This window comes from Aythya ferina (assembly GCF_964211825.1).
Source record: "Aythya ferina genome assembly, chromosome: 13".
NCBI lineage: Eukaryota > Metazoa > Chordata > Aves > Anseriformes > Anatidae > Aythya > Aythya ferina.
In genome coordinates this window covers 13,851,497-13,873,077 of record NC_140311.1, presented here as the reverse complement: position 1 = coordinate 13,873,077, position 21,581 = coordinate 13,851,497, and the positions used below count along the sequence as shown (strand labels likewise).

The 21,581-nt window shown below is 43.8% G+C and overlaps 1 protein-coding gene across 20 annotated transcripts in view; it reads left to right on the top strand.

Moving 5' to 3' along the window:
- The window catches only part of IL1RAPL2 (interleukin 1 receptor accessory protein like 2), a 391,415-nt gene that overhangs the window by 279,673 nt on the left and 90,161 nt on the right, over nucleotides 1-21,581 (top strand). For all 20 annotated transcript variants that reach the window (XM_084534704.1, XM_084534717.1, XM_084534715.1 and 17 more), the window contains one exon: nucleotides 13,523-13,597. In XM_084534704.1, coding sequence (XP_084390830.1) covers nucleotides 13,523-13,597 — 75 coding nt within the window. The remainder of the gene's footprint in view (nucleotides 1-13,522; nucleotides 13,598-21,581) is intronic.

Genomic DNA, 21,581 nt, shown 5'->3' with positions numbered 1-21,581 from the left:
GCCAGTTCATGCAAGAAAGAGCCTACAACTGATCTCCACAAAGCGTAGAGTATTCCTCCTCCCAGGGGCTTGACGTGGGAGATATGGATAATAGTTTGGTTTTCTCCAGACTCCTCCAGAATATCATTTATTTAAAAACAACAACAACAACAAAAAAAAACAAACACAAAAACAAGCAAACAAAACAAAATCCCACAAAAGTTAAGGATCTAGCTACTGCAGCTGTGAAGGAAGCTTTCAAAACTAACATGAATTTAAATTAGGAAGTTTTTATCTGCCTGAATGTGATGCTTGAAAATAAGAGTCATTTCAGGCAATTCAGTGGCATAATGAAATAATGAAAACATCGTATGAAATTATGCAAAACCAGGGGAAATTCAATATCCTGAAATCCTACACTCAGATTAATTAAGTTAATGGCAAGGTATAAAAGGGCACAAAATTTGGGAGATTATGTAGAACTTCAGCTTTTAATAGCCTTGGAAGGGGAAGGTGAGGCTTTAAGTGCTGTAAGGCACCTTGCTCAGTAGTTAAATGTAACATTTAGGGGAAAAGTACTGATTTCCCTTTCTTTCCCTTCCTGATTGGAGGTAATCAAATATGCTTCAAAGATGCTGTCTTAATTTTCCAAACAGAAACAGATAACAATGTATTTCATATAGGAAAAATGTCACACCGAGATGTTCATATTTGTGGAGAAGAGGTACATTACTGTTTCTTTATTTTTTTTTCATCTAAAACTGAATCTGATATTAATTTACAAATAGTTTCAGGCAACCAGTAACTCAATTTCTTTTCCTTCATAAAGTATTTGTCTGAAAAAATTAACTGCACTTCTACCTTCACTACTTGCAAACTGCTCAGTCTGCAAACAGCATTAAAGTATGATGGGCATCTCCCGGCTTCTGCTGCCTCTCATCTTTAGGTAGGGACGAGATTTGGGAAAGGATGTTAGACACCCAGAACCTACAATGAAATTTGTGAATGGAAAACGTGTACGTACCGAGACCATCAGCAAAAATGAATGCTAAGAATCAGACCCCTTGCTATCAAACTGCTGCCCCCAAACTCTGGCAGCTTGGAAATCAGCTGTCCAGTGTACTGTCCTTGGTGACAGGCTGCTGGAGCAGCCCTCAGGGTCATCCCACTGACCCCACAGAGAGTGGAGAAAGCTGAAAGCCACAAAGGAACAAGACAACCAGCAGCATGGTGATCAGCACAGCAAAGCTTCTGCCTGCCCTAACTGTGCTAGCTGGGGAGCGCAGCCTCATCTCTACAGAAAGCAGCTCCAGATGAAACGTGCTTCACTGGAGGGACTCAGATTGGAAAGTTCCCTGATCTGAGGGCTTTTAAAGCTGTGTTCCCCCTACAGCAGTCTAAAATGCCCCCCCGCTTGGTTCCCAAGGGAGGTATTTCAGCATGTGGTATGGATAGATCAGCTTTCAGAGAGGCAGAGGGAGATGGGAGGGAGGAGGAAGGGGAATTACGTGCAGGTAGAGGGGTGGAAAGAGGTTGCTCCATTGCGCTGCTTGAGATCTGGTGAGCAGTTCTTGGTGGATTCCACTGTCCCCAAGGCAGACTTCGCAAATATGCTGAGACAACAGAGTCAAACACCAGAAGGGAACTGCGTGTTCCTCTGAAAACACGTTGTTGAAGCCTGTTCATTGTACAAACCAGTGAGCAGCGTACAAAAGAGACAGCAACATCTCCTGAGTAAAGATAACCTGGGGGAAGAGAGAGAACGAGCAGGTTCGCCTGTCCTGGCAGGGTCACAGTACGGAGCATCTGCAAGCACGGAGCCTCCGGACCCTGCTTCTCTCCTGACTCACACCTGGGTCTGTCGAGCAAGGTTCTTTAACCTTAACAACGCAGCTGCAGAGTTATCCTGTCTCATTCAGTTCCATTTCAAGTAAACTGAACTCCTCTTGCTAAGTCACCTGCCATAACGCTGTGGGCATCGTGTGGCTCAGGGCTGGCTGCTCAGGAGAAAGGTGATTGCTTGGGAGGTAGTTCACATGTTAGTAAAGGGACCATCAAACTGCAGGCCAAACAGGGAGAGACGGTGATCTGTGATAGAAATGTGTGTCAAATCGGGGAGGAAAATGCAGGGGAAGAAAATGGGGAGGAGAAAATTTGCAGTTAGATAGCAGTCCAGTGAAAGTGGCATCGTTTAATATTGCTAGCAGGAAAACGTATTGTGGTTTAAATTAATGGAATGTTTTATGGGGTGCTTTTATACAGCAATTCAGTGCTCATGGTGAAGTTTTGAGTTGAGAAGTAATAAAGAATATTCCGGTGTAAAATATGCTACCTTCAATGTTCATAAAACCCACCATACTTTAAGGGACCCAATCCCGTTCACATCCACGGAAACTGAAGCTTTGCCATTGACTTCCATAAAAGCAAGGTCAGCTACAAGATGATCAATTAAATAGGATTTCAAGAATGATTTATTGTCCCCACGATATTCATTTTCACCCCATTAGTGTTCCTTTTCGTTACTGTGACCTTCAATCAGAGTGAAATGTTCCTTGCTCCAAACCCTGCCGTAACATGGTGAGGCTGCAAACAGCAAGGCGCTGAGCTGAACCCAACGGGGCAGCACCAGGGGGCAGGGACTTCATGCAGTACGGTGGGCTCCTGGCCAACACCTTGTTGTTTGGGTCATGTAAATGCTCTGCAATTATAATACATCAGTTAGTGTACAAGTTTGAGGGATCAAAATATTTTTAATAAATCCAATTGCTTGCTGATCATTTTAATTCTATTTCAGTGACTGCATTGTGGCATTCAGACAGATATTTTACTGGGGAGCGATTCATGGTTCGCTTTCCCAAAGCCAGAATTGGAGCTTTGGACCTCTCAGACACGTTGAAATCAAAGGGCCAAACCCAGTGGAACAGGGTCTCATTTATGAACCATGGATTCACAGACCTTGGAAATGTTGACTTGCAGCTTCGTTGAAAAATGGAGATGTTTGATGCAGTGACAGATAATAGACTATACTGTATTTTCTTCTTCTATTGCCGTTTGAATTGTATATTTAGTGAATTAGTCATGATCGATGATAGTGTTTTAAGGACTTGCTAGTTCTTCCCAGGAAAAGATGGCATATTTTAACTATATTAATGGTTTGAGACTTAAGGATAGCACCATATATTTTTGTAATCTTTCAGCAGCGAAGCCACAATTTATACAAATGGATTCACTCTGTCTTTAGCTCAAGCAACTCTGACAAAAGATGTCATTTGAAGTAATGTTGCTCATCATTCATAGACAAAAGCTTAAGGCTACATTGCTTTGATATGAAATTGCTTTGGAGTTTTCCACACCTAGCAAGATCAGTTTATGCTGTTAATGATAATTTAACTGTTTTCTGCAGCTCCAGATGAGACTTCCTTTGAACAAAAAACCCCGCTTATTTACCAACAGAAAGAGCTGTACTACCTTGATAGTGTGTAGGAGGAGAAAAGAACCATTGCAGCCACAACTCGGAATCACCTGAGTATCAGCTCTGGAGCTGTTAGAAAATAGCGCCAGCATGCGGTCTGCTAAAATAGCCCATTGACAGTGCCGTGCATTAGATCCCTTTGCAGCACCTCGGTAAGGAAGCACATCATTGCAGAATAATGGAAAGGGCCAGGAGAAGTCTTTGACTTCTACTTTGGTGTGTTAGCTGAAATGGAGCCCAATCCTGCGTTTGTAGTCAGATGCTGCCTTTTGTTATGATAGCAATGATGGGGACCCATCTCTGGGTGGGTAACAGTAACCAAACAGCACAACAGGTAGATTGTAAGCACAGTCTGAGAATAATAATAGATTAAGAAAAACATTCTGCCCTAAAAGTGCATTACTGTTGCACAGTGGTTTTGCTTTTGTTATCCAACCCTTTTACAAAGCCACTATGATTTTATTACTTACAAACAAACAGTCCTTCCTTTCTCTATTTAATCTACTGGTTCTGTCAAAAGCAAAGGTGCCATGTACTCTGTAGATAAGTGATGGATCTTTATCAAGTGCCTATTTTACAGATGTGCTGACACACAAGGACTTTCTTTAATTATTAATTAAAATCTGGGAGAGGAAGTGACAGTATTTTCCACCTGTAATGCTCCATTTAGATTTTCTCCATATTACCCAATTAAATACTTTGTTCTGTAATTATTAATTCAAATATTGTTCACTTCCTCAGAAGCTCTCATGCTCTTTAGCTACACCTATTACTATTTCAGTTGAAAATGTGGCCTTACATTTCAGGAAAATATTGCTTAGAACTGAAGACTCTTGATGAACAAGACATAATCTTTTTTCCTGTAGTAAATAAAACCTGATTGATAAATATTGTGGGTCAGGAAGAGGTGATGGATATGTACATGCTGATTAGAGAGAAGTGCACATGGTGCATAGTGCATTTTAAAGCCTACAGCAGAACTGAGAAAATATTTCAGATGGGGGTAGGTGACAGGTAAAACAGTCACAGGTACCTGGGGCAGGTTGTCACTGCATGATGAACAAGACAAGTAACACATCCTCTACTATTTCCTACACTGCCACTGTGAGTTTGTGCTTAGTTTCTCCATCAGCCTGTCATCCCACCCTTTGGGACAGAAGTGTTAGGAATGGTCAGTAATTTATGTGTTTATTTGGGGGAAAAATGTGTTTCCTTTTCTCAGATTTTACATTAGAAAAAAAGCCCAAATTTTCAGGATTCCCCCTCTAAAGGCAAACCTGAAAAATGCAATTTGGGAATAGTGTTTCAGAAGGAAATGGAAATTTCAGGGTAGTATTGTTAGAAAACCTGTGAGTTGGGGTGTCCTCTTTAAATTCTTTCCTTTGTTGCTTGAACATCGTTCCCTAAGCTGTGGCAGCAGCAGCAGCACATAATGATGTATAAGATAAGATATACAATGGCAGTCAAAATAGTATGCTGAGTTTTCTTTGAATGATGCAGTTTAAATGTAATGTCATTTACTAACCAGAACAGATTGAATCGTCTTGTTCTCTTGTTGAAAATGCCAAAGCAGAAATCTCAAATTGCTTCAACACATGACAAACAAAAGTCACTTTCAACAGGAAAACGAAGTGTCGAGCAGGTTCGTTACAACAAGATGACACAATTCCATGAAAAATCTCTCAGAAATTACATCCCTGCTGCAAAACATGCATCTGGCTGCTGGAAATAAGCAGCAGAAAACCTTAAAGCTGGGAACAGCGGGGAAGTGCAGAAGCTAAGGGAAGGGATCTCTGTTCTGAGCTGCTTTACCAGCAGTGTCCCAGGGGCTGTGGGGTGGAGGGAGCACTGCTGGTTGCTGTCCTGGCAATCAGGTGGAGATTCTCCCTAGATTTCAGAGAGTTTACTATTTTCTGCTTGATGTTGCTTGGCTTTTGCATATTATTTTTTTTGTTTCTTTTTTTTTCCCGTAATGTAAAAATTATCTCCCTCTGTTAATAAGGGTTGGGGGAATTATACTGAGGCAGAATCATGACTCATGAGGCAGGATAAACAGCAGCAAGTGTACCTCTGATTACTTTACATGCCTATATTATTCCTGCTTTTATTCATTTTCCTTCTAATCCATACACTGGTGATATGACTCTGCCCAATTTTTTCTTAACGGTGCTACAGGTGTTTAGTGACTACTACAGTTCAACATTTCATGTCAAAGGAGAAGGAAAAATAATAGCAAAACCTGGCACAACATATCATGTAGCTTTTGAAGACAAATTAGAGACACTGAGCCTACATCAATATTGCATAAACATTTTATGAAAAGGTTTTCCTTGTCAAGTGTAGTAACGCTTCTCATTATTGTAGCAAAGCCTCCCAAGCCAGCATCTTAATCTAAAGAAGGATCAGAATTAACAGGCGGGATGGGGCAGGATGAAACCTCCTCATTAATCACCTATTGAGAGTAATCCATTGGCAAGGGAGGACTTAACAGAAGTGTCCATATTTCTTGTTCATGAATATTGTTAATCTGAAAAACTTAAAATTGGATTCTCATCTAGAGGTTGTTTGCTGTGTGGCAGCTTTGAAATTGCGGTGCTCCTGCTGAACATCAAAGAAGACCAAGCTGTTACATGGCGCAATATCTAATTATGTCCAAAGCACGAGTTTTGGATGGTCTCTACTGCCTTTGAGCCTTCAAGTGAAGTGTATTATTAATGCAGATCTTCAGTAGCTCTGTCCTCTTTGAAAAGCTGTGCACAAATCCTTGGTCTGGAAGAAGGGTTTGGGCTGTGGGCTCTCAAGGCACGGGCAGGCTCGTGGCTGTCTGAGACAGCAAACCAAGGGAGGTGGGAAGGTGGGGCCGGCTCCTGCATTGCCTGATTGTGGTGTGCATGGCAGGGAGCTCCTGCTGAGCTTGGAGAGGGCTTTTCCCAGCCCCACAAAGAGCATCCACAGTTTTGTTTAGCTACAGGACCTTAGGTGAATCAGTACGTAGCTGGCATTCATCGTCCACAATGATTCTCTTTTGATACGAGGGGTTTAGTTCAGAAAATAATGGATCGCTTTGGGTTTTAATCAAATAACATGTGAAATCCACTCCGTGTTAGCTCATGTTGCTGGGGTTGTGCCGTGGTGCGGTACCTCACCACACACGAGTGGCCACATCCATCATGGAACATGAATTGGTTGTGGACAGCAGGGTTTTGGTGCTCTGACTTGAGGTTGACAAGAATGATAGCTTTCATCTGCATGCAGAGCCCCCAGCTGTCCCTTTGAGATGGATGAGGAGATCTGGCTTCATCTGTCACCACTCCTTTACTTCTTTGTACGACAAAAAGAAAAAAAAGAATTAAGAAATCCAAAAGATAAAATGTTGTAAGATGTTCTTTGTAGATCTCCTTGAAATGGAGGGCTGCTTCAATGCCCATAGTCAAGAGAGACATTTTCAGTGCAGGTGAAATGATGTATCCTTTGTGTTAAATACACTCAATTCATTAAATAAAGCACACTCCATTTGAGATTTTCATGAATTATATTGCAAGAAAATGCAATTTACATTTAGCAACAATTTATTACGCTTTTTTTCTCTGTTTCTCGGGAAACTCATGCTCACCTCATAAAAGAAAGCTGCAAGACTCACATTTAGGAAGAGGATAAAATGATCGCGTATAATCATACCCAATCTGTGAAATTTATAAACGTGGTGAAAAGAAAGATGTGGTGTTGGCAACCGCAGGAATGTGGAAACTTGGTATCATCAGCCAGAGCCCTGCTAACACAGAACCGTGCTGCTTCCCAGCACCTACCCCAGCATGGCCCTAGTGGCAGCCCTGAGAGCAACCCATGCCCTCAGTGCCACTGCAGGCTGCTAATGGCTCGCATCCAGAGACACCTGACAGTCAGCTGCCACTGGCATTTGATGTGGGTACTGCAGGAGTGTTGTTAGAACAGCCCTGGTGTAATTACTTTGTGATAGACACCTTGTGGGATTCTGTCATCTGTACTTCATGCGTGTGCAGTCTCTGCTGTCATTTCTGTTTCACTTCACCAGAGTCCCCCTAAGTTAGGTTCTGTTGCATGAGTGCCATCAGAACCTCACCACTCTTTTTCTGCAGCCCTACGTGACTTGATTGCCTTGTAAGAAGGGGGCAGAAGGTCCTCCACAAATCTGCAAACTGGAGAAGCCAAAAAAATCTAAAATTCAGTTCCTTTTTACTTTTCTTAATATATTCATGAATTCAACAAAGCTCCTGCCCTCCTCCCCACAGTAGTTCCTCCATCTGCATCTGCTCTGAGAGCTTCCTGTGTGCAGTAGCTGAAGGCATCTTAGGTGAGCAGCCTGGCAGCAAGACTTCAGAGCCTGGCAGAGATGATTTCACAACAGAATTGTCAGCTGCTGTTGCTCATTTGAAATAGGCACCCTGTGCTGCAAGGCACGACCTTGCAGCAGGAGCTGTTGGAGCAGCTGGCAAGAGCAGGACAGACGGACGCAGCTCGTCATTAAGGATTTTCACTGCTCTCAAAGTCAAGGGGGCTACAAGCGGGGCCAGCTTCTGTTTGGTGCCAGAAGCAGGACCTCCCAAGCACGGGTCTGTTCCAAATTATCAAGGGCTTAATGGGTTCGAATCAAACCCAGCAGTAACGATCCGAGAGCGTTTGAGTGCTTCAAAATTCATCTGCATTTCAGCAGAGACACAGCATCTTCCTTAAAACGGTGATTGTGTTGTCTCTCTCTGTCATAAAAACAATTAATGTGATAAATTCTAATCATTTACTGCTAATACCAAAAGGCTAAAATCCTTCTTGCAGGAAACAGTCCCACAGAGGCAGACCAAACATTAAAGCACTCTGATCCCAGGCAGTGTGCAGAAACTGATATTCGCGGTGCTGGTGGTAGAGGGGGAGGCCTCCAGTTGCCGTATCATTTCACCCCATTGTCCCCAAAGATGCATTTCTTGTTTGAATAGTCATAAACAGAGCAAAACTCTTTGTCGCTGGGGGATGACTCCTGGCTTCCACACAAGTTCTGAGCTTATCGAGTTGGAGTTTATTGAGAATGAGGGCTCAGCGTTGATCTTCAAAGGTGAAGACATTTATCCTGCGACAACGTTTAGTTGCAACGGCTTCATTTCTGTTACAGCAAGTGACGGCTGGAGGTGCAGTCATCCTGCCAGCTTGCAGCTGCTGGGGCGCAGCACAAGGGCTGGGTGCTGAGGAGGTGCTGGGGCTGAGTGCTGCACCGCCACAATGCAGCTGATCAGGGAGCAGGCTCCCCGCAGAATCACGGCCTCGTGGAGCTGCATTTGTATGAATGAGCTGCTTGATGCGGTTCTTTGCTGCTTTTCACCTTGTGTGGTAATTTACTGCTGAATGAAAAGCGATCCTTCTGATCCGGGAGTGACTCGCTGCTGAACGTGTGCTGGAGGCTCAGTCCCCAGAGGATATTTATTACGAGCCCGAGTGGGAACCCCTGGCTCTTCAGACAAGCTTTTAACTCTGCGAGTGCACAGCTCAGTCCCTGGCAGCCAAGCCGGTAGCTGTCGCTTTCACATTTACATCTGCACAAGTGGCTCACACATTTGCTGAGGTGTAAGCAAACATACCAGGAGGCAGTAGCAGGTCAGGCCTGGAGCATTTTACTGTCAGCCACTGAGAAATCGGCCGGCACGGGCTGGGATTTCAGATGAGCCAAAGGGAGTTAGGTGCCTCTTCTCCAAGCAGCACGATGCTGCACTTTGCCTCGCAGCACCTGCCCTCTGCTTAACGTCCTCATCTGGCATTTCGCACACAGCTCCGCCTCCGGTGTGAAAGTTACAACGTCACTGCCAAGATCGTTGGATGCCAAAGCAGATCTGAGCCGTGCCTGGAAGCGTGTGTATTTGAACTAGGAGCGAACAAAAGCTTAACTTGGGGTATGAGCTACTTGCAGATGAAGGACTTGGCATGCTGTTATTTGCCCCGGAGGATGCTATTCAAACACATCAGTTCTGCTGTCAAAAGGTTAGCCAGATCCTTGTTTGAGTGATACTGGAGGCTCTGCGCTAATTACTGGTGGGAAAATGCCAGATCCTTTGATTTAAGGAAGTAGGCTGGCATGCAATTGTCTCGTGGAAGATTTGAAACAATTTTGTTAGATTCTCTGCATTCTGCTTGATATTTGGATAATTGCTCCTTTCATCACTTTTCATCATTGCAAATCACATGAACAAATGTCCAGGAGGCACATCCATAGCAAAATCATAGAACAGCAACCGTACTCTGGGTACATCACGACAAGAGGAAAAGTCACCATCCACACCAAGGGAGAAGAGAAAGAGGAAAACCTTTCCCCACTATTTGGCTGATTCTTAGCCATATACGAATTAATATTTTTACACTTCTGCCTTTAGCTCCCTTAGAAGAGCTCTCTGTCTGGTCTGGAAAGCAGTTCGGCTGTGCCGTCCCAAGAAAGAAGCCCTCCACCTTGTAAGCAGCTGTATTTGAGTGTGACTGGCTTGGTGCTGGTAGAAGTTCGGGTGCTTGGGGCACAGGTGATCCCTGTTGGCTCAGGGCATGCCTTCACCTGATGTGGGGGTGTTAAATTCAGAAGTTGTAAGCAGCTCAGCTGCCCAAAAATTGCAGTAAGGGGCTTGCCTTTGTAGCAGCAGCCTGAGTTATTCCTGCCTGTGGCTGCTGGGAAGGAGAGGAGTGGAGAAAGCACTGCAGGGCTGCTACAGCAGGAAGGTAGGGAATAATACAGGGAATAGAGCTGTGACAGGTAACTAACGGAGGGAGCTGGCGCTCTCTGAGATGCCTGGTGGTTTTTTGAGCTGTGAGCCCTTCCCCCAGTCCTAAGGCAGTCTCTTTTCAACTGCTTTGTGCTTTTTCAGGAGAGCTCCATTAGTGTGTTATGTGCAAGTTTGGCTATGGAACGAGATGTTTTTGAAATGATAAGGCTGTGGTGGGGGAGAAAGTGAGCAGCTAGGCTCTTGTACTGCACTGGCGCTTAAAACCAGGGGCTGTTCCTTCTGGGCTGTTTTCTTTTTCGGTCAGTCCTGTGGGTAGCTGGATGCTGCCCCATACAGTGGGTCCTACTAGCTGTTACTCCAGGACAAAGCACAAAACCCTACCTGAGGCTTCCAGTCAGCCTTAATTCAGCATTGTGGAGCTGGCGCTTGCACAAGCAACCACTGATAAAGCCATCCCAGCCTTTGTGAAGTCCCAGAAGGGCAGGGCAAGGCAGAGAACTGCTTAGAGCGCTGCCTTGTTGGACCAAGTGTCTGGGAAAGGCAAAAAAAAAAAATGGTGCTTTGGGGAACCAAAACATCCTTGTTCAAGCAGCTTTGCTGCAGTAGTACTGCTGCTCAGAGCAGCCCAGGAGTGTGTTGTGTTCCCAGGGATCTGAACAACCTGCAGACAGCTCCATCCTGCTCTCCCTCTGACAGTAACGAGGCACACGCATGTTGCTCTGCAGAAGTTCTGCTGAGTCCTGTTCCTGCTAGGCAGAACGTCCGCAGTGCATGTCATTGGTGTAATTTAAAGTGGTTTTGTGGGATATGAAGCAGGAGTTAGGTAAGAAAGCATAATGTTGCTAGCTTCATTAAAGGCACAATGGCATAGTAACAGCTTTAACTTTTTGCTCTGTCTTCCCTTTCAGCAAGGCTGAAGATCAGAGTGCCTCTGTGATCTATAAAATTGTCCAGGGAACTCACAAAACTTCTCTTAGAGGAATGTGCATTTGCATAGAGGCTGTTTATGGACTTCTGTCGAGTACAGAGATCTTGTTTTAGATCAGAATTCTTTGCAGCTGAGAGTATCTTGCATCTTCTTACTGCTTAAGAAGGACCAAAAGTGAATTTCACAAGGTGAATAAGTAATCTGTTGTCTGACCTCGAAAATAAGGCTGGCTTTTGTTTTTTATGAACGTGCATGACATTGAAGAGCCAGCAGTTCGCTACCTGCTGGGCTCAGAATCCCTCTGGGCCACTCCAGCTCCTGCATATGGAGCTCTGATGGGCTGTCAGCTCCTTACAACCACTACCCTCCAAGAACAATATGGCAAAATAAAACCAGTTATTTAAGGGAAGCAGGGGAAGCCCTGCTTGGGGTGGGTTGTGAGGGGTGCAGTGGGAATCTGCAAAGAACATGAAGCAAGAAAAGCCTGAACACCCTGGCACCACATGGGTGCAGCTTCCCCAAGTCATATGGTGCACAGAGAGGACAAGTTAGTACCAGAGATGAAAAGTAATAACACAAGGAAGGTTTAAGGGTAGCAAAAGATTAAGGGAAAAGAGCAAAGAGATGGTAGTAGAAAATGAAATGCTACTGAGAGTCCTCATGAAGTGAAGGGGCCCACGCTCAACTGAAATGTCAGGTTTGGGGAACTGGGACTTTATTTTTGTCAGACTTCCTCCCTCAAAAAAAAAAATATCTACCTGCTATATGAAGCTGCTTAGAATTGTGTTCTTAAGCTGATCTTTCTCCACTTCAGTCTTTGCTTTCATTATGAGGTCTTGGACATGTGCTGAATTCTCATCAACAGAATTTCCCATTCATATTTCCCATTTATCTTTCATTCTGAGCCCTTCTTGTGGCTTTAGGCTTATTGAGATGCTGTTTAAATCCCTTAGGAGATTCCTGTGTTGTCCGTGTGGGTAAACCTTGCAAAGGGTTCTTACCAATGTGTGCTTTGGATCAGAAATGTTGGCTGTTGGCTTGTTACTGAAATGTCTGTTCAGCAATGAGCAAAGCATGGCCGAGGTGTCAGTGGAAGGAGCTCTGTTTTCATTTAAACAAAATGGGGAGCTGGTTGTGCTGACAGTCACCCAATTTGTCACCTTCTTCAGATGTGGGCTTGATGTTGTGTGGGTTGCAGATCCTTTGATAGCAGAGTTGAGCTGCCTCTGACTTTGCACAGCTGCCATTTGATCACTGCTTATCAGAGCTCTCTCACAGATTAGTGAGATGTGTGACTGCTGCACCGCTGCTTCAGCTGATCACCTGGCTTCTTTGAAAGCCCTGCAGAAGGTGAGCTGCAAGGTGCTGCTGCAGAGATGTCCTCCCAGCACACCAGTGAGCTGAGCTCCACTGGGAGCGTGGGGCAGGAGAGTGCAGAGCTCCTTCCTCCTGGCTGCAGAGACCTGCTGCCTGGCCAAGGGCAGCTCTCAGCTCCAGCTAGCAAAGCTCCGGGCCTGCTAGTTTCCCATCAGACCGGTAGGTGCTGAGGCTTCTGAGGAGCTGAGGGTGATCTTGCCTTTGTCTTTTATGGGAAAATGCAAGCTTAGTTTGCGAACTCCGATCAAATAACTTCTAGTGATCAATTTTAACTGAAGAAGTTTTGAAGTATATTTGAAGTGTTTAATTTAATTTATTTTTTTTTTGGTACAAGATGCTGTATTTGTTTTAAAATAAAAATCTCCCCATATTATGTATGTATACTTCAGGAATACTCGTTCTTGTAGCTCAAACTTGCATACACAGGCTGGGACTGAGCTCTTACACTGGGTCATGAAGCTGGTGTCTGTAGCTGTACTGCTCAGGACTAGCATTGCCCATGTCTGTCTGTCCTTGTGGCTTGAGCGGACACCTGGGTGTTGTTTCCAGCTCTCCCAACAGAGAAACCTCAGAATAGAAGCAGCAAGGTCCCCACTTTGAGAAGAGCATCCAGATGCTGGGTTCTTCTCTTTAAGAATCTAAATACTGCATTGGGGAAACTTAAATGTTGGGGTTGGTCATGCTGGAATGATTAGGTGGATGTTGCAAATGAATTATGCCTGTAACTTTACAGGATGAGAATCTAAAATTGACGTAGGTGTTGTGTCTGGATTAAAAATGACAAATGGAGTTCCTCTTGCTGCTTCGTGTTAAGAACATAACTCCTGAAATTACTTATTTCCACTTTATCGGTGCCCACTGCAGCCACTAGGAATTGAGCCCTGCATTGGCAGCTTAGCAGCCAAAGCAGCAGTATTAGGTAATAAATGTTTGCATGCCATCAAGTGTACAAACCTGTGGTTGCTTACATGACAGAGCTTTTCTTATCCAGTTATTTGTCTCAATTTTTCCATTACGTTTTCTCATTTTCTTTTCTAGCTTTGCTCACAGACAAGCCTCCAAAGCCATTGTTCCCCATGGAGAACCAGCCAACTGTTATAGATGTCCAGCTGGGTAAGTCCCCTTGTGGGAATAATAGATCCTAAACTTCCATTCTGGTAGCAGATGGGGAAAAATTGCGAGTGGTAAGAAAGGTTCAGTGGTACCGTTATTAAATGCAAATCAATCTGCAGCTTCTCATTTATAACTGTAGAGTTTTCCATCATGGCAATTTCAGGGAGTGAACTTGTGTAACATTGCGGACAGCAGTACTAATTGGTTATGCTGGGTATTAAAGTCTAGAAATATACAAAATATAAAGTTCTGCAGCTCTTCTTAACAGATGATTGATAGAGTAACATGTCTGCATCGGTGCTGTATTGATCTGTAGATGTTCACCCTAAGACAAATAGTCTCATAAAAGAAATGCTGATTCCTTTAAAAGTTAATGGAAAACTGCGTTTTCAGGTGGTTCTGAATGTGTACCAGAAAGGGCTTTTGACTAAAATGGCTGTATGCGTTCTCATTCCCGCTGTATTTTCTTGTGTGGTTGCAGAGCTCTGACTCTCAGCTGGCAGCACGTATTTTCTCTCATGTTGAGAAACTCTGTTAGCAAGTTCTGCCAACTTTGGGGAGCTGTGAGGCATCGTGATGCTGAAAGAATTGTTTGGCTTTGAAGTTCCGGAGGGTTTTTTTTTCAGTGCCTTGAAAGGATATTTCTAAATTGAAGAAATGTGACTGGAGTTACTTTTGAGGACTCTGTTGCCACGAGTTTAAATTACAAAGGATGCATTGCAAATGTGGGTTATTTACTTTGTGTTGAAGGGGTGTCATTTGCTTTCTTCTTGAGCTTGATTCTTCCACTCTTAATTGCAAAGTTGGGTAGGATTTGGTGGTGGAGTAGTCTTTAAAGGCAAGCAGAGTTGGAATGAAACATGTAAGGTGGCTGGGGAGTGCAGTAAGCCTTTTGTCTGTCTGTCTGTGTGACATCCTCGTTTTTAAACTAGGAGCCTAACAGTATCAACAAAACACTTCAGATAGCATGGAGTATTTAAAAATGGGGCTTGAATTCCTGAGTGTGATTCCTGAATTGTGGCAAGAATGAGAATCATTTGTGACCCTAGCTAATTTTTCTCTCGTGTACCTGACCTGACTCCTGAGTCTGTCTGGACTTGCTCAGGGAAGGAAGGCAGCAGTGGAGCTGGGAAACAGGCAGTGCCTGCTGAATCCTGCAGCAGGTAAATGTGCATGCTCACGCTCCCTTCCTCAGAAAATCCTGAGCAGAAATTAAGCCTAAAAGGCAAAAACACAAAATCAGTCTGAGGCCACACTCAGAAGCTCCACAAAACTAGCAGCAGAACAGCCATCAAAGTTTGGATCGGCCCTAAAGGCTGAATTTGGTTTCCAGGTCCAGCTTGTTAAAAGTCAACTTCGTAATGATTTCCTCTGGGAGCAAACTGTCCCCGCATGCAGCTGGGTAATAAAGGCACTCAGAGGCACATCTTTGCTTGCTGCATTTTTATTCTGCCTTCATTTCCTATTCCAAGTTCCTCCATTCCATCAGGACTGTTTTGTACCGAGCTTTTTCTTTCCTACGTGAAAACATTTTGTTCTGACTGATTAAAAGGAGTCGATCTAAACTAAGTAAAATGAAAACAAACAAAACCCCTCCTCTCCTCGGAGATGGGACTCAGTAATGGGATTTTGGAATATCTCTGTGGGGAAATAGAAATCTTGCATCTTCGTGTGCTGGAATGTATTCCACGAGTTGTCCTCCAAGATCAGGGAATTTGCTTGTGGGGCTTTTCTTCTGGTGGGGGAATGGTTTTGGTTATCATCGCTAAACCATATTCATCTTATGCTGTAAGAAATTAATGCTTATGGAAGAATCTGAACTTCTTTCTGGAATATACAGGGAAATTTGATGCATATCCCTCCTAATTTTAAAATGGCAAATAAATAGAGCTAGGAAAGTCCCAGGGATCACCTTCAGCTTGTGGCAGGTACCTGACCTCTGCGGTGTGCTGCGGACCCCGTAAGGACTGGAGCTTTGGAGGAGAGAGAAACACTTGATTGTAGTGAAGAAACACAGCATCAAGTTTTAAGTCAGGTCATCTGCTGGAATGCTTTTCTGAAATCTTGCTAAACTGTTAAGAGTTTTAACAAGTGATGTTTTTCTGTGTCATACCAGACTTGAAAGCAAAGCCCCTCTGAAAGGATCCGTGCTTCAGAGGGCATTTAGCCCATGGAGCCAAATCATCCCATACGCCTGCTTTTTCAGCGGTCATGCAAGTATGAATGTGCTGTTAAACTACAAAAGAAGTGGAGTTTAATCCACCTACTTTTTCGGAGAGATTACTTTAGATTCTGTTGGAAAACTAATCTTTAAAGAGATGGCTGTCTTTGCTTTATGAGCGGAGCAGATTAATAGTTATTTAGGGGCTTTATTCTAAATGATTAGCACAATGCAGTGCAAAATCCTCCCAGAACTCTAGGCAGCGGCCTGACTATTTAGCAGCTTACTTGACCTGATTGCAGACTTCAGAATTCACCTTTTGGCTTTCCTGTTTTGTAAGAAGGTTCAGATGAAAATAGGTATGTGCAATTCTTATTGACAGTGGATGAAAGAGCTCCTCCAGGCTTCAAACATGGCCCAGAGCCTGCCTTGTTCTTCTGAACGAGCATGCTTGTACTTCTTGCTTGTTCCTTTTTCCTTTGGAATTTGACAGAGATCAAAACCAACCCTGTCAAGGTTATAGAGAAGCAGAAGCCAGAATTTTCTTCTTGTGTTCTGTGTTTGCTTGTGGTGGAGAAGTAGAGGAAGAGAGGAGAGATGAGCACAAAACAGCATCCCAGGGGACTAGAGAAATAGACCAAAACCAATTTCACTGTCTTGGATGCTTTATGAGGTCAGATAATCACTTCATCTGTGGGCAGATCTAGAAAATAACAACAGTTTATTTTTTGTTTACATCTCCCTTTTCATAAAAGGGGGGAAAACACCCCCGGATTTTTATTTTGATAGCTCTTGGCTTCGGGGGTCAGCATAATAGTGGTACTTCATTGCATGACGATACAGCACATTTAATCTTACATCTTGATTGTAACAAATATACTTTATAGAAAGAACAAACATCATGTTTTTGCAGATATGAGCTTAATCTGATACTATATCATTTGCTTTCTGAAAAATGATATTCCTGAATTTCTTCATTAAATTTAAATCAAATTTGATTGTACAAGCCAAAATACACGCAGGTCTTCTGCCCAGGAGGCAGTGTGGCTTTAGCACTAGGCTCTGGAGATAGTATTTAAAGAATTTTGTGCCATACATCCTTACTTTTCTGTTTGCAAAATGTGACAGTCTCCCCCGTAAAGGTCTGCATGTGAATGTCCTAAAGCTTAGGACAGTGTGATTCAAAGAAGTTGTTCAAAGGCTTTTTTTTGTTGTTGCTTTGACCATATAAACCTAGCTGCCTATTTGGATTGTTTGTACCAAATGGCTCAGGCTAGACAACTCCTGCTACGAGTTAGGAAAGTAAAGATCCAAACCCCTGTCAGAAGTCTCCAGGCTGTGGTGCCGTGAGTTTTCAAGATCTCTCACCCACTTTCACAGGCAGCTGTTCTGGCAGTGAGGGGAGTGTGCTGTACTCGAAGTCTTCAGTGACCTGTTGGTGCAGCACTCTGATTTCTTAATTTCTTTTAACTCTTTTTTCCAGCTAACTCTGTTCACTCCTAGTACTTTGAATGTGGAAGGAAAGATAACCAAGCCTTTGAATTCTGATTACGCGGTTACAGAGTAGGTCTCTCCTCTGACCTGGCTTCTTTGCCTAATCCTGGTGGTGCCAAGAGGCTGGTGTCTGGTGGAAAAGCAGCGTGGCAGGGGCACGTGTTAGCAGCAGAAAGGAAGCACACCTCTGCTTTGCTGACTTTGGGCTGGACAGCACCCTGTAAGAATCGTGCAGCAGCTGCATCTCGCTAGCCAACGTTTAAGGAGCTCCCAGCGTCATCTTGCCTGCAACATTGCTGCTGTTTTACACTTGTGTGGTGTTCTTCAGTATCAAAAAAGCTAAAAACACCACATCAAAACAGATGCTAGGACTTTCTGTTCTGTTCTACACCATGGCATGCAGTGGTTGCGGTGTGAAGTTAGGCTTTTCCTTATGAATATTTATGGCAAACTAGGTGAGACTGGAGTTAATGTTTGCGTCTATATGAAGTTGATCACTTTGGTATCACTGGCTTTAAATTAGGTACCAGTTTTGCTTTCAGACACTTACATAAGAAAAGTTGCAGGAGTCTTAAAGAACAAAACAACAAATATCTATGTTAATTCATTTACTTAATAAGGGAAATGTCAGGGGATTTACCTCACTGATTTCATGGTAGTTTCTGTGTCCAAAGATGCTGAGGAAGGAAAATACGTAGTTTATGAGGGTTCTCACTTTCTCCTAATAGCTGACCTGGTCAGAAAGATTTTGTTTCTAGAAGATTTAACAGTGCAATTCCTTGAGGCTGGTTATTAAGCAGATCAATAGAGCTACCGTAAAACAAGCATAAGAGAACATACAAAGCTCCAGTGTCTGCTGACAGGTACGGGAAAAGCATAAAAAAAGTAGCACTTAAAAAATAGTGAAAGGTCCTCTAAAGTGCTGGCTTCATGCTCTTCTGTGGAGATGTGGAGCTCTTGTCACTTGTATGAAATGCTGCAGCAGCCCAAACACACATTTACAAGGAGATCTTAGCCCTGGTGGAGGGAGACGTGGGCACAGAAGATGCCAGGTGTCCAGAGCCTATGCCTGAGTCACCCCGGAGCTTGTTCAAACTCCTTCTCCTGAAAGCTCAAACCTGGGTAGACCTGGGAGGATTTTCCTGCAAATGGAAAGGGCGCTCACCTGGTGTAGGGTTGGGTGTCTCTTCTAGGATTGACAGGCTGGGAGGTAATGTCTTCTTTCACCCGTTCTGTGAGAAAGCTGGAGGTGTTTGATGTAGATGTCTTCCCCTCTGTGTCTTCCAAAATTAAAAAGGTCTGATTAAGGTAATTAATTTTTTCAATTTGATTTCACCAAATAGATCAATCAATACAAAATCATAAGCATGGAAAGGCAGAGCCTTATAAAGAACAGCCTTGATAGGAAATAAATCCTATATAAAGGTAGTCTCTAACAGTTGGGAAATCAAGTAGCAGTCAGCAATGCTGTTTTTTCTGTTGAATCCAGCTTTTTTTGAGATACAAGTCCTTTTCCTGCTAGACTAGCCTGTAAATGTTACCCCCATAATACAGTCTGGAACTTTTACTAAAAGTAGTAACGCTGTAAGTGGAGGAATGGGTGCAGAGGGGAGGCTGTCCCCAGAGCCTCAGTTGCCCTTGCCCTGCTTGGTGCTCACGTGTGGGGTGGGTGATGCTTGCCCCGCATGTCTTCTCTCTGGGCACTCTTGATGTCTGGAGGAGCAAGCCAGGACCCTCACTGTCTCCTCCGTGCCTTCCAGCTGTCTGCATCTCTCTCCTGCACCACCTTTTCCCAAAAATAAGCTGGGACTCCCTCTTCCTTCCCCCAGGAGCACAAACCCCAGACGCTTTTCCTCTCCCGTAAGTGGCTACAGATGTGCTGTGTAAATGATCTGGACTCCACGCTGGAGATTCGCTCCATCCTGGTGGTGCAAACCGTAACACCAAAAGCTTTGTGTCCCTGCACAGAAATACACGAAGCAGCACTTTTCCCTAGGGAATGAGAAGAAACCTGGGGTGTACTTTTGAGGAGCTGCCTGCCCCCACAGCACAGGGATGTGGCTCTGCAGCTATTTCAGCTGTACGTGCCTGTGCAAAGGGGTGCAGGATTTGCATCTATTACAACCATTTTGTACTAATCTGCAGGGAATATTAGAGACAAATTGTCTGACATTTAGGTTTAGAAGTAGTTCCCTAAATACCCTAAGTGTATTACCACTAATGCTTTGATGCTAATTTGGTGTGTTGTTAATATCCCAGCTTTTCCCGGGGATAATGGCGAAATGCTGTACTTCAGAGACTTGAGGCTGGCTTCTGCTGCTCAGCTGGCATAAATCCTCAGTTGTTGTACTTTGTGTGGTTAATCCAGATACATATGTGAAGCAGGGAACAGTTTGATACTTGTACAGATCTTCCTTTTGCTGTAATTGGCTTGGAGAAGTAAGGCTGAATTCTGGCTCCATGTTTTTTACATCCATTCGGATCCGTTGGATTGGCACGAGTATGTCAGAAGGCAGCATTTGGCACTTTGAGTATTTTTTTTGTATTTCTATGAACTATTTATTGCTTATGATGATTTCAGTGCTTGTTTCATCAACATTATATATATTTGAAGGACACTCTTTATGAAATAAAGTGATGAACTGATGTTAGACAACCTTGTGGTTACATTTGCAATAGCACTGCTTTAGATAAATGTTGTTTCTTTAATAAAAAGATAGTAAAGAAAAACCCTGGTAAGTACTGGTTTACACATCTTTGGTGGCATTCATACAGGGGCAATAACTAATTTATGGCAGAAAAATGACTCAAGTCTTCTTGCACCAGTAAAACTTTCCCTGAAAACTGCGATGATTTTATGTGGGTGTTCAGGATGTTCATCTTTAGTACTTCACTGGGACTAAGCTGTCATTAACAAATGTTAACGTCACTTTAACCACTGCAGGCATACAGCTGTGCTGATCTTGGCTTACGGATCTCCTGTTTGGTGTCTGGGGTTGCTACGTTTGACTTGTGCTAGAGAAACAGGCGTGAGTTTATTTCTGCAAAAATGAAATTTGCCTTGGGGGACAAGGTGAGAAAAGATGGTCTTCCTGGAGAGAGGGGAGAAGGGCTGCTGATGAGAGCAACGTTTTCTTACTCTGCTAGGGTTTTGCTGACCTTGGTCTGGACTCCGTGCTCTTTTGAAGTGAGGCCAGTACTCTTCTGTTTCCCAGGAGTGTTATGACAGTGAAATCGGGTGGTATCAGAAGTGCTCTGAGACAAGCACGGAGTACAGGTAGGGAAGAGTCACAGAATATCCCAAGTTGGAAGGGGCCCACAAGCAAGGATCACGAAGTCCAGCTCCTGGCTCCACACAGCAGCACCCCACAACCAGACCATATATCTGAGAGCATTGTCCAAATGCTCCTGAACTCAGGTAGGCTGGGTGCTGTGACCACCGCCTGGGGAAGTGGCCTGGCTCTGACCAAGGCTTTTCCCAGGACCTTTACCTTTAGGATTCTGAGCCTGGCTGCAAACCCAGAGACAACTGACTGCAGTCCTCAGCCGTACGCCGTTGCGCATGGAATGTCAGGCAATATTAACGTTCCCAAAGAGAGAACCACGGGGCAAAGTTTGCACTGTTTTTCTGGGCTTGTTAGAAACGCTGTCACTGGAAGGGATTCATGTTCTGCCATTTTACGTTGTCTCCACAGTGTTTGTCATGTGAATGAGTTATTAGGCTGTGAATGCCTCATATATTCTGTAAATTACAGGGTAGAAACATTCAGCAGTACTATTTTGACCTTTTCAGCATTCTGTGATTTGCTGGGCATGCCATTTCCCATCTCTTGTTTATGGCTTCACTAAAACGTGGGGATGGAGCCGAGTGGGCAAACAGTCAAAACATCCAGGGCTGCGAAAGGTCAGGGTCATGCATCACAATGCTGCTGTTCAGCGGGCACCGACGATTAAAATCTGGAGTAACCATTCTCATGATTTCTTCCTTCACCGAAGAATAATGGAAAATTGTACTTGGTAATCTGTTCTGAAGGCAACAACGCAGAAAGTGAAGAGTGATGGCTTAATTCTTGGTTCATAAAACTTCAGAGTTGTGATGCCGTGATCTCAGAGGCCATGGAAATCTGAGCTGTCGTACTCCTTCAGAACCAAGGAGGTGAGATTCCACCTACCAAATCTTTGCTTCTTTTAATCCACTTGATAATTTCTGCTCTTAACGTCATCCTGATACACTTGCATTTGTTTCTGTTGTACAGAAACAAATAGCTCATTTTTAGGAAATTGAACTTTGACTGTTAAAACCAGGCTGATTTACTGTTCTTCTGGGAG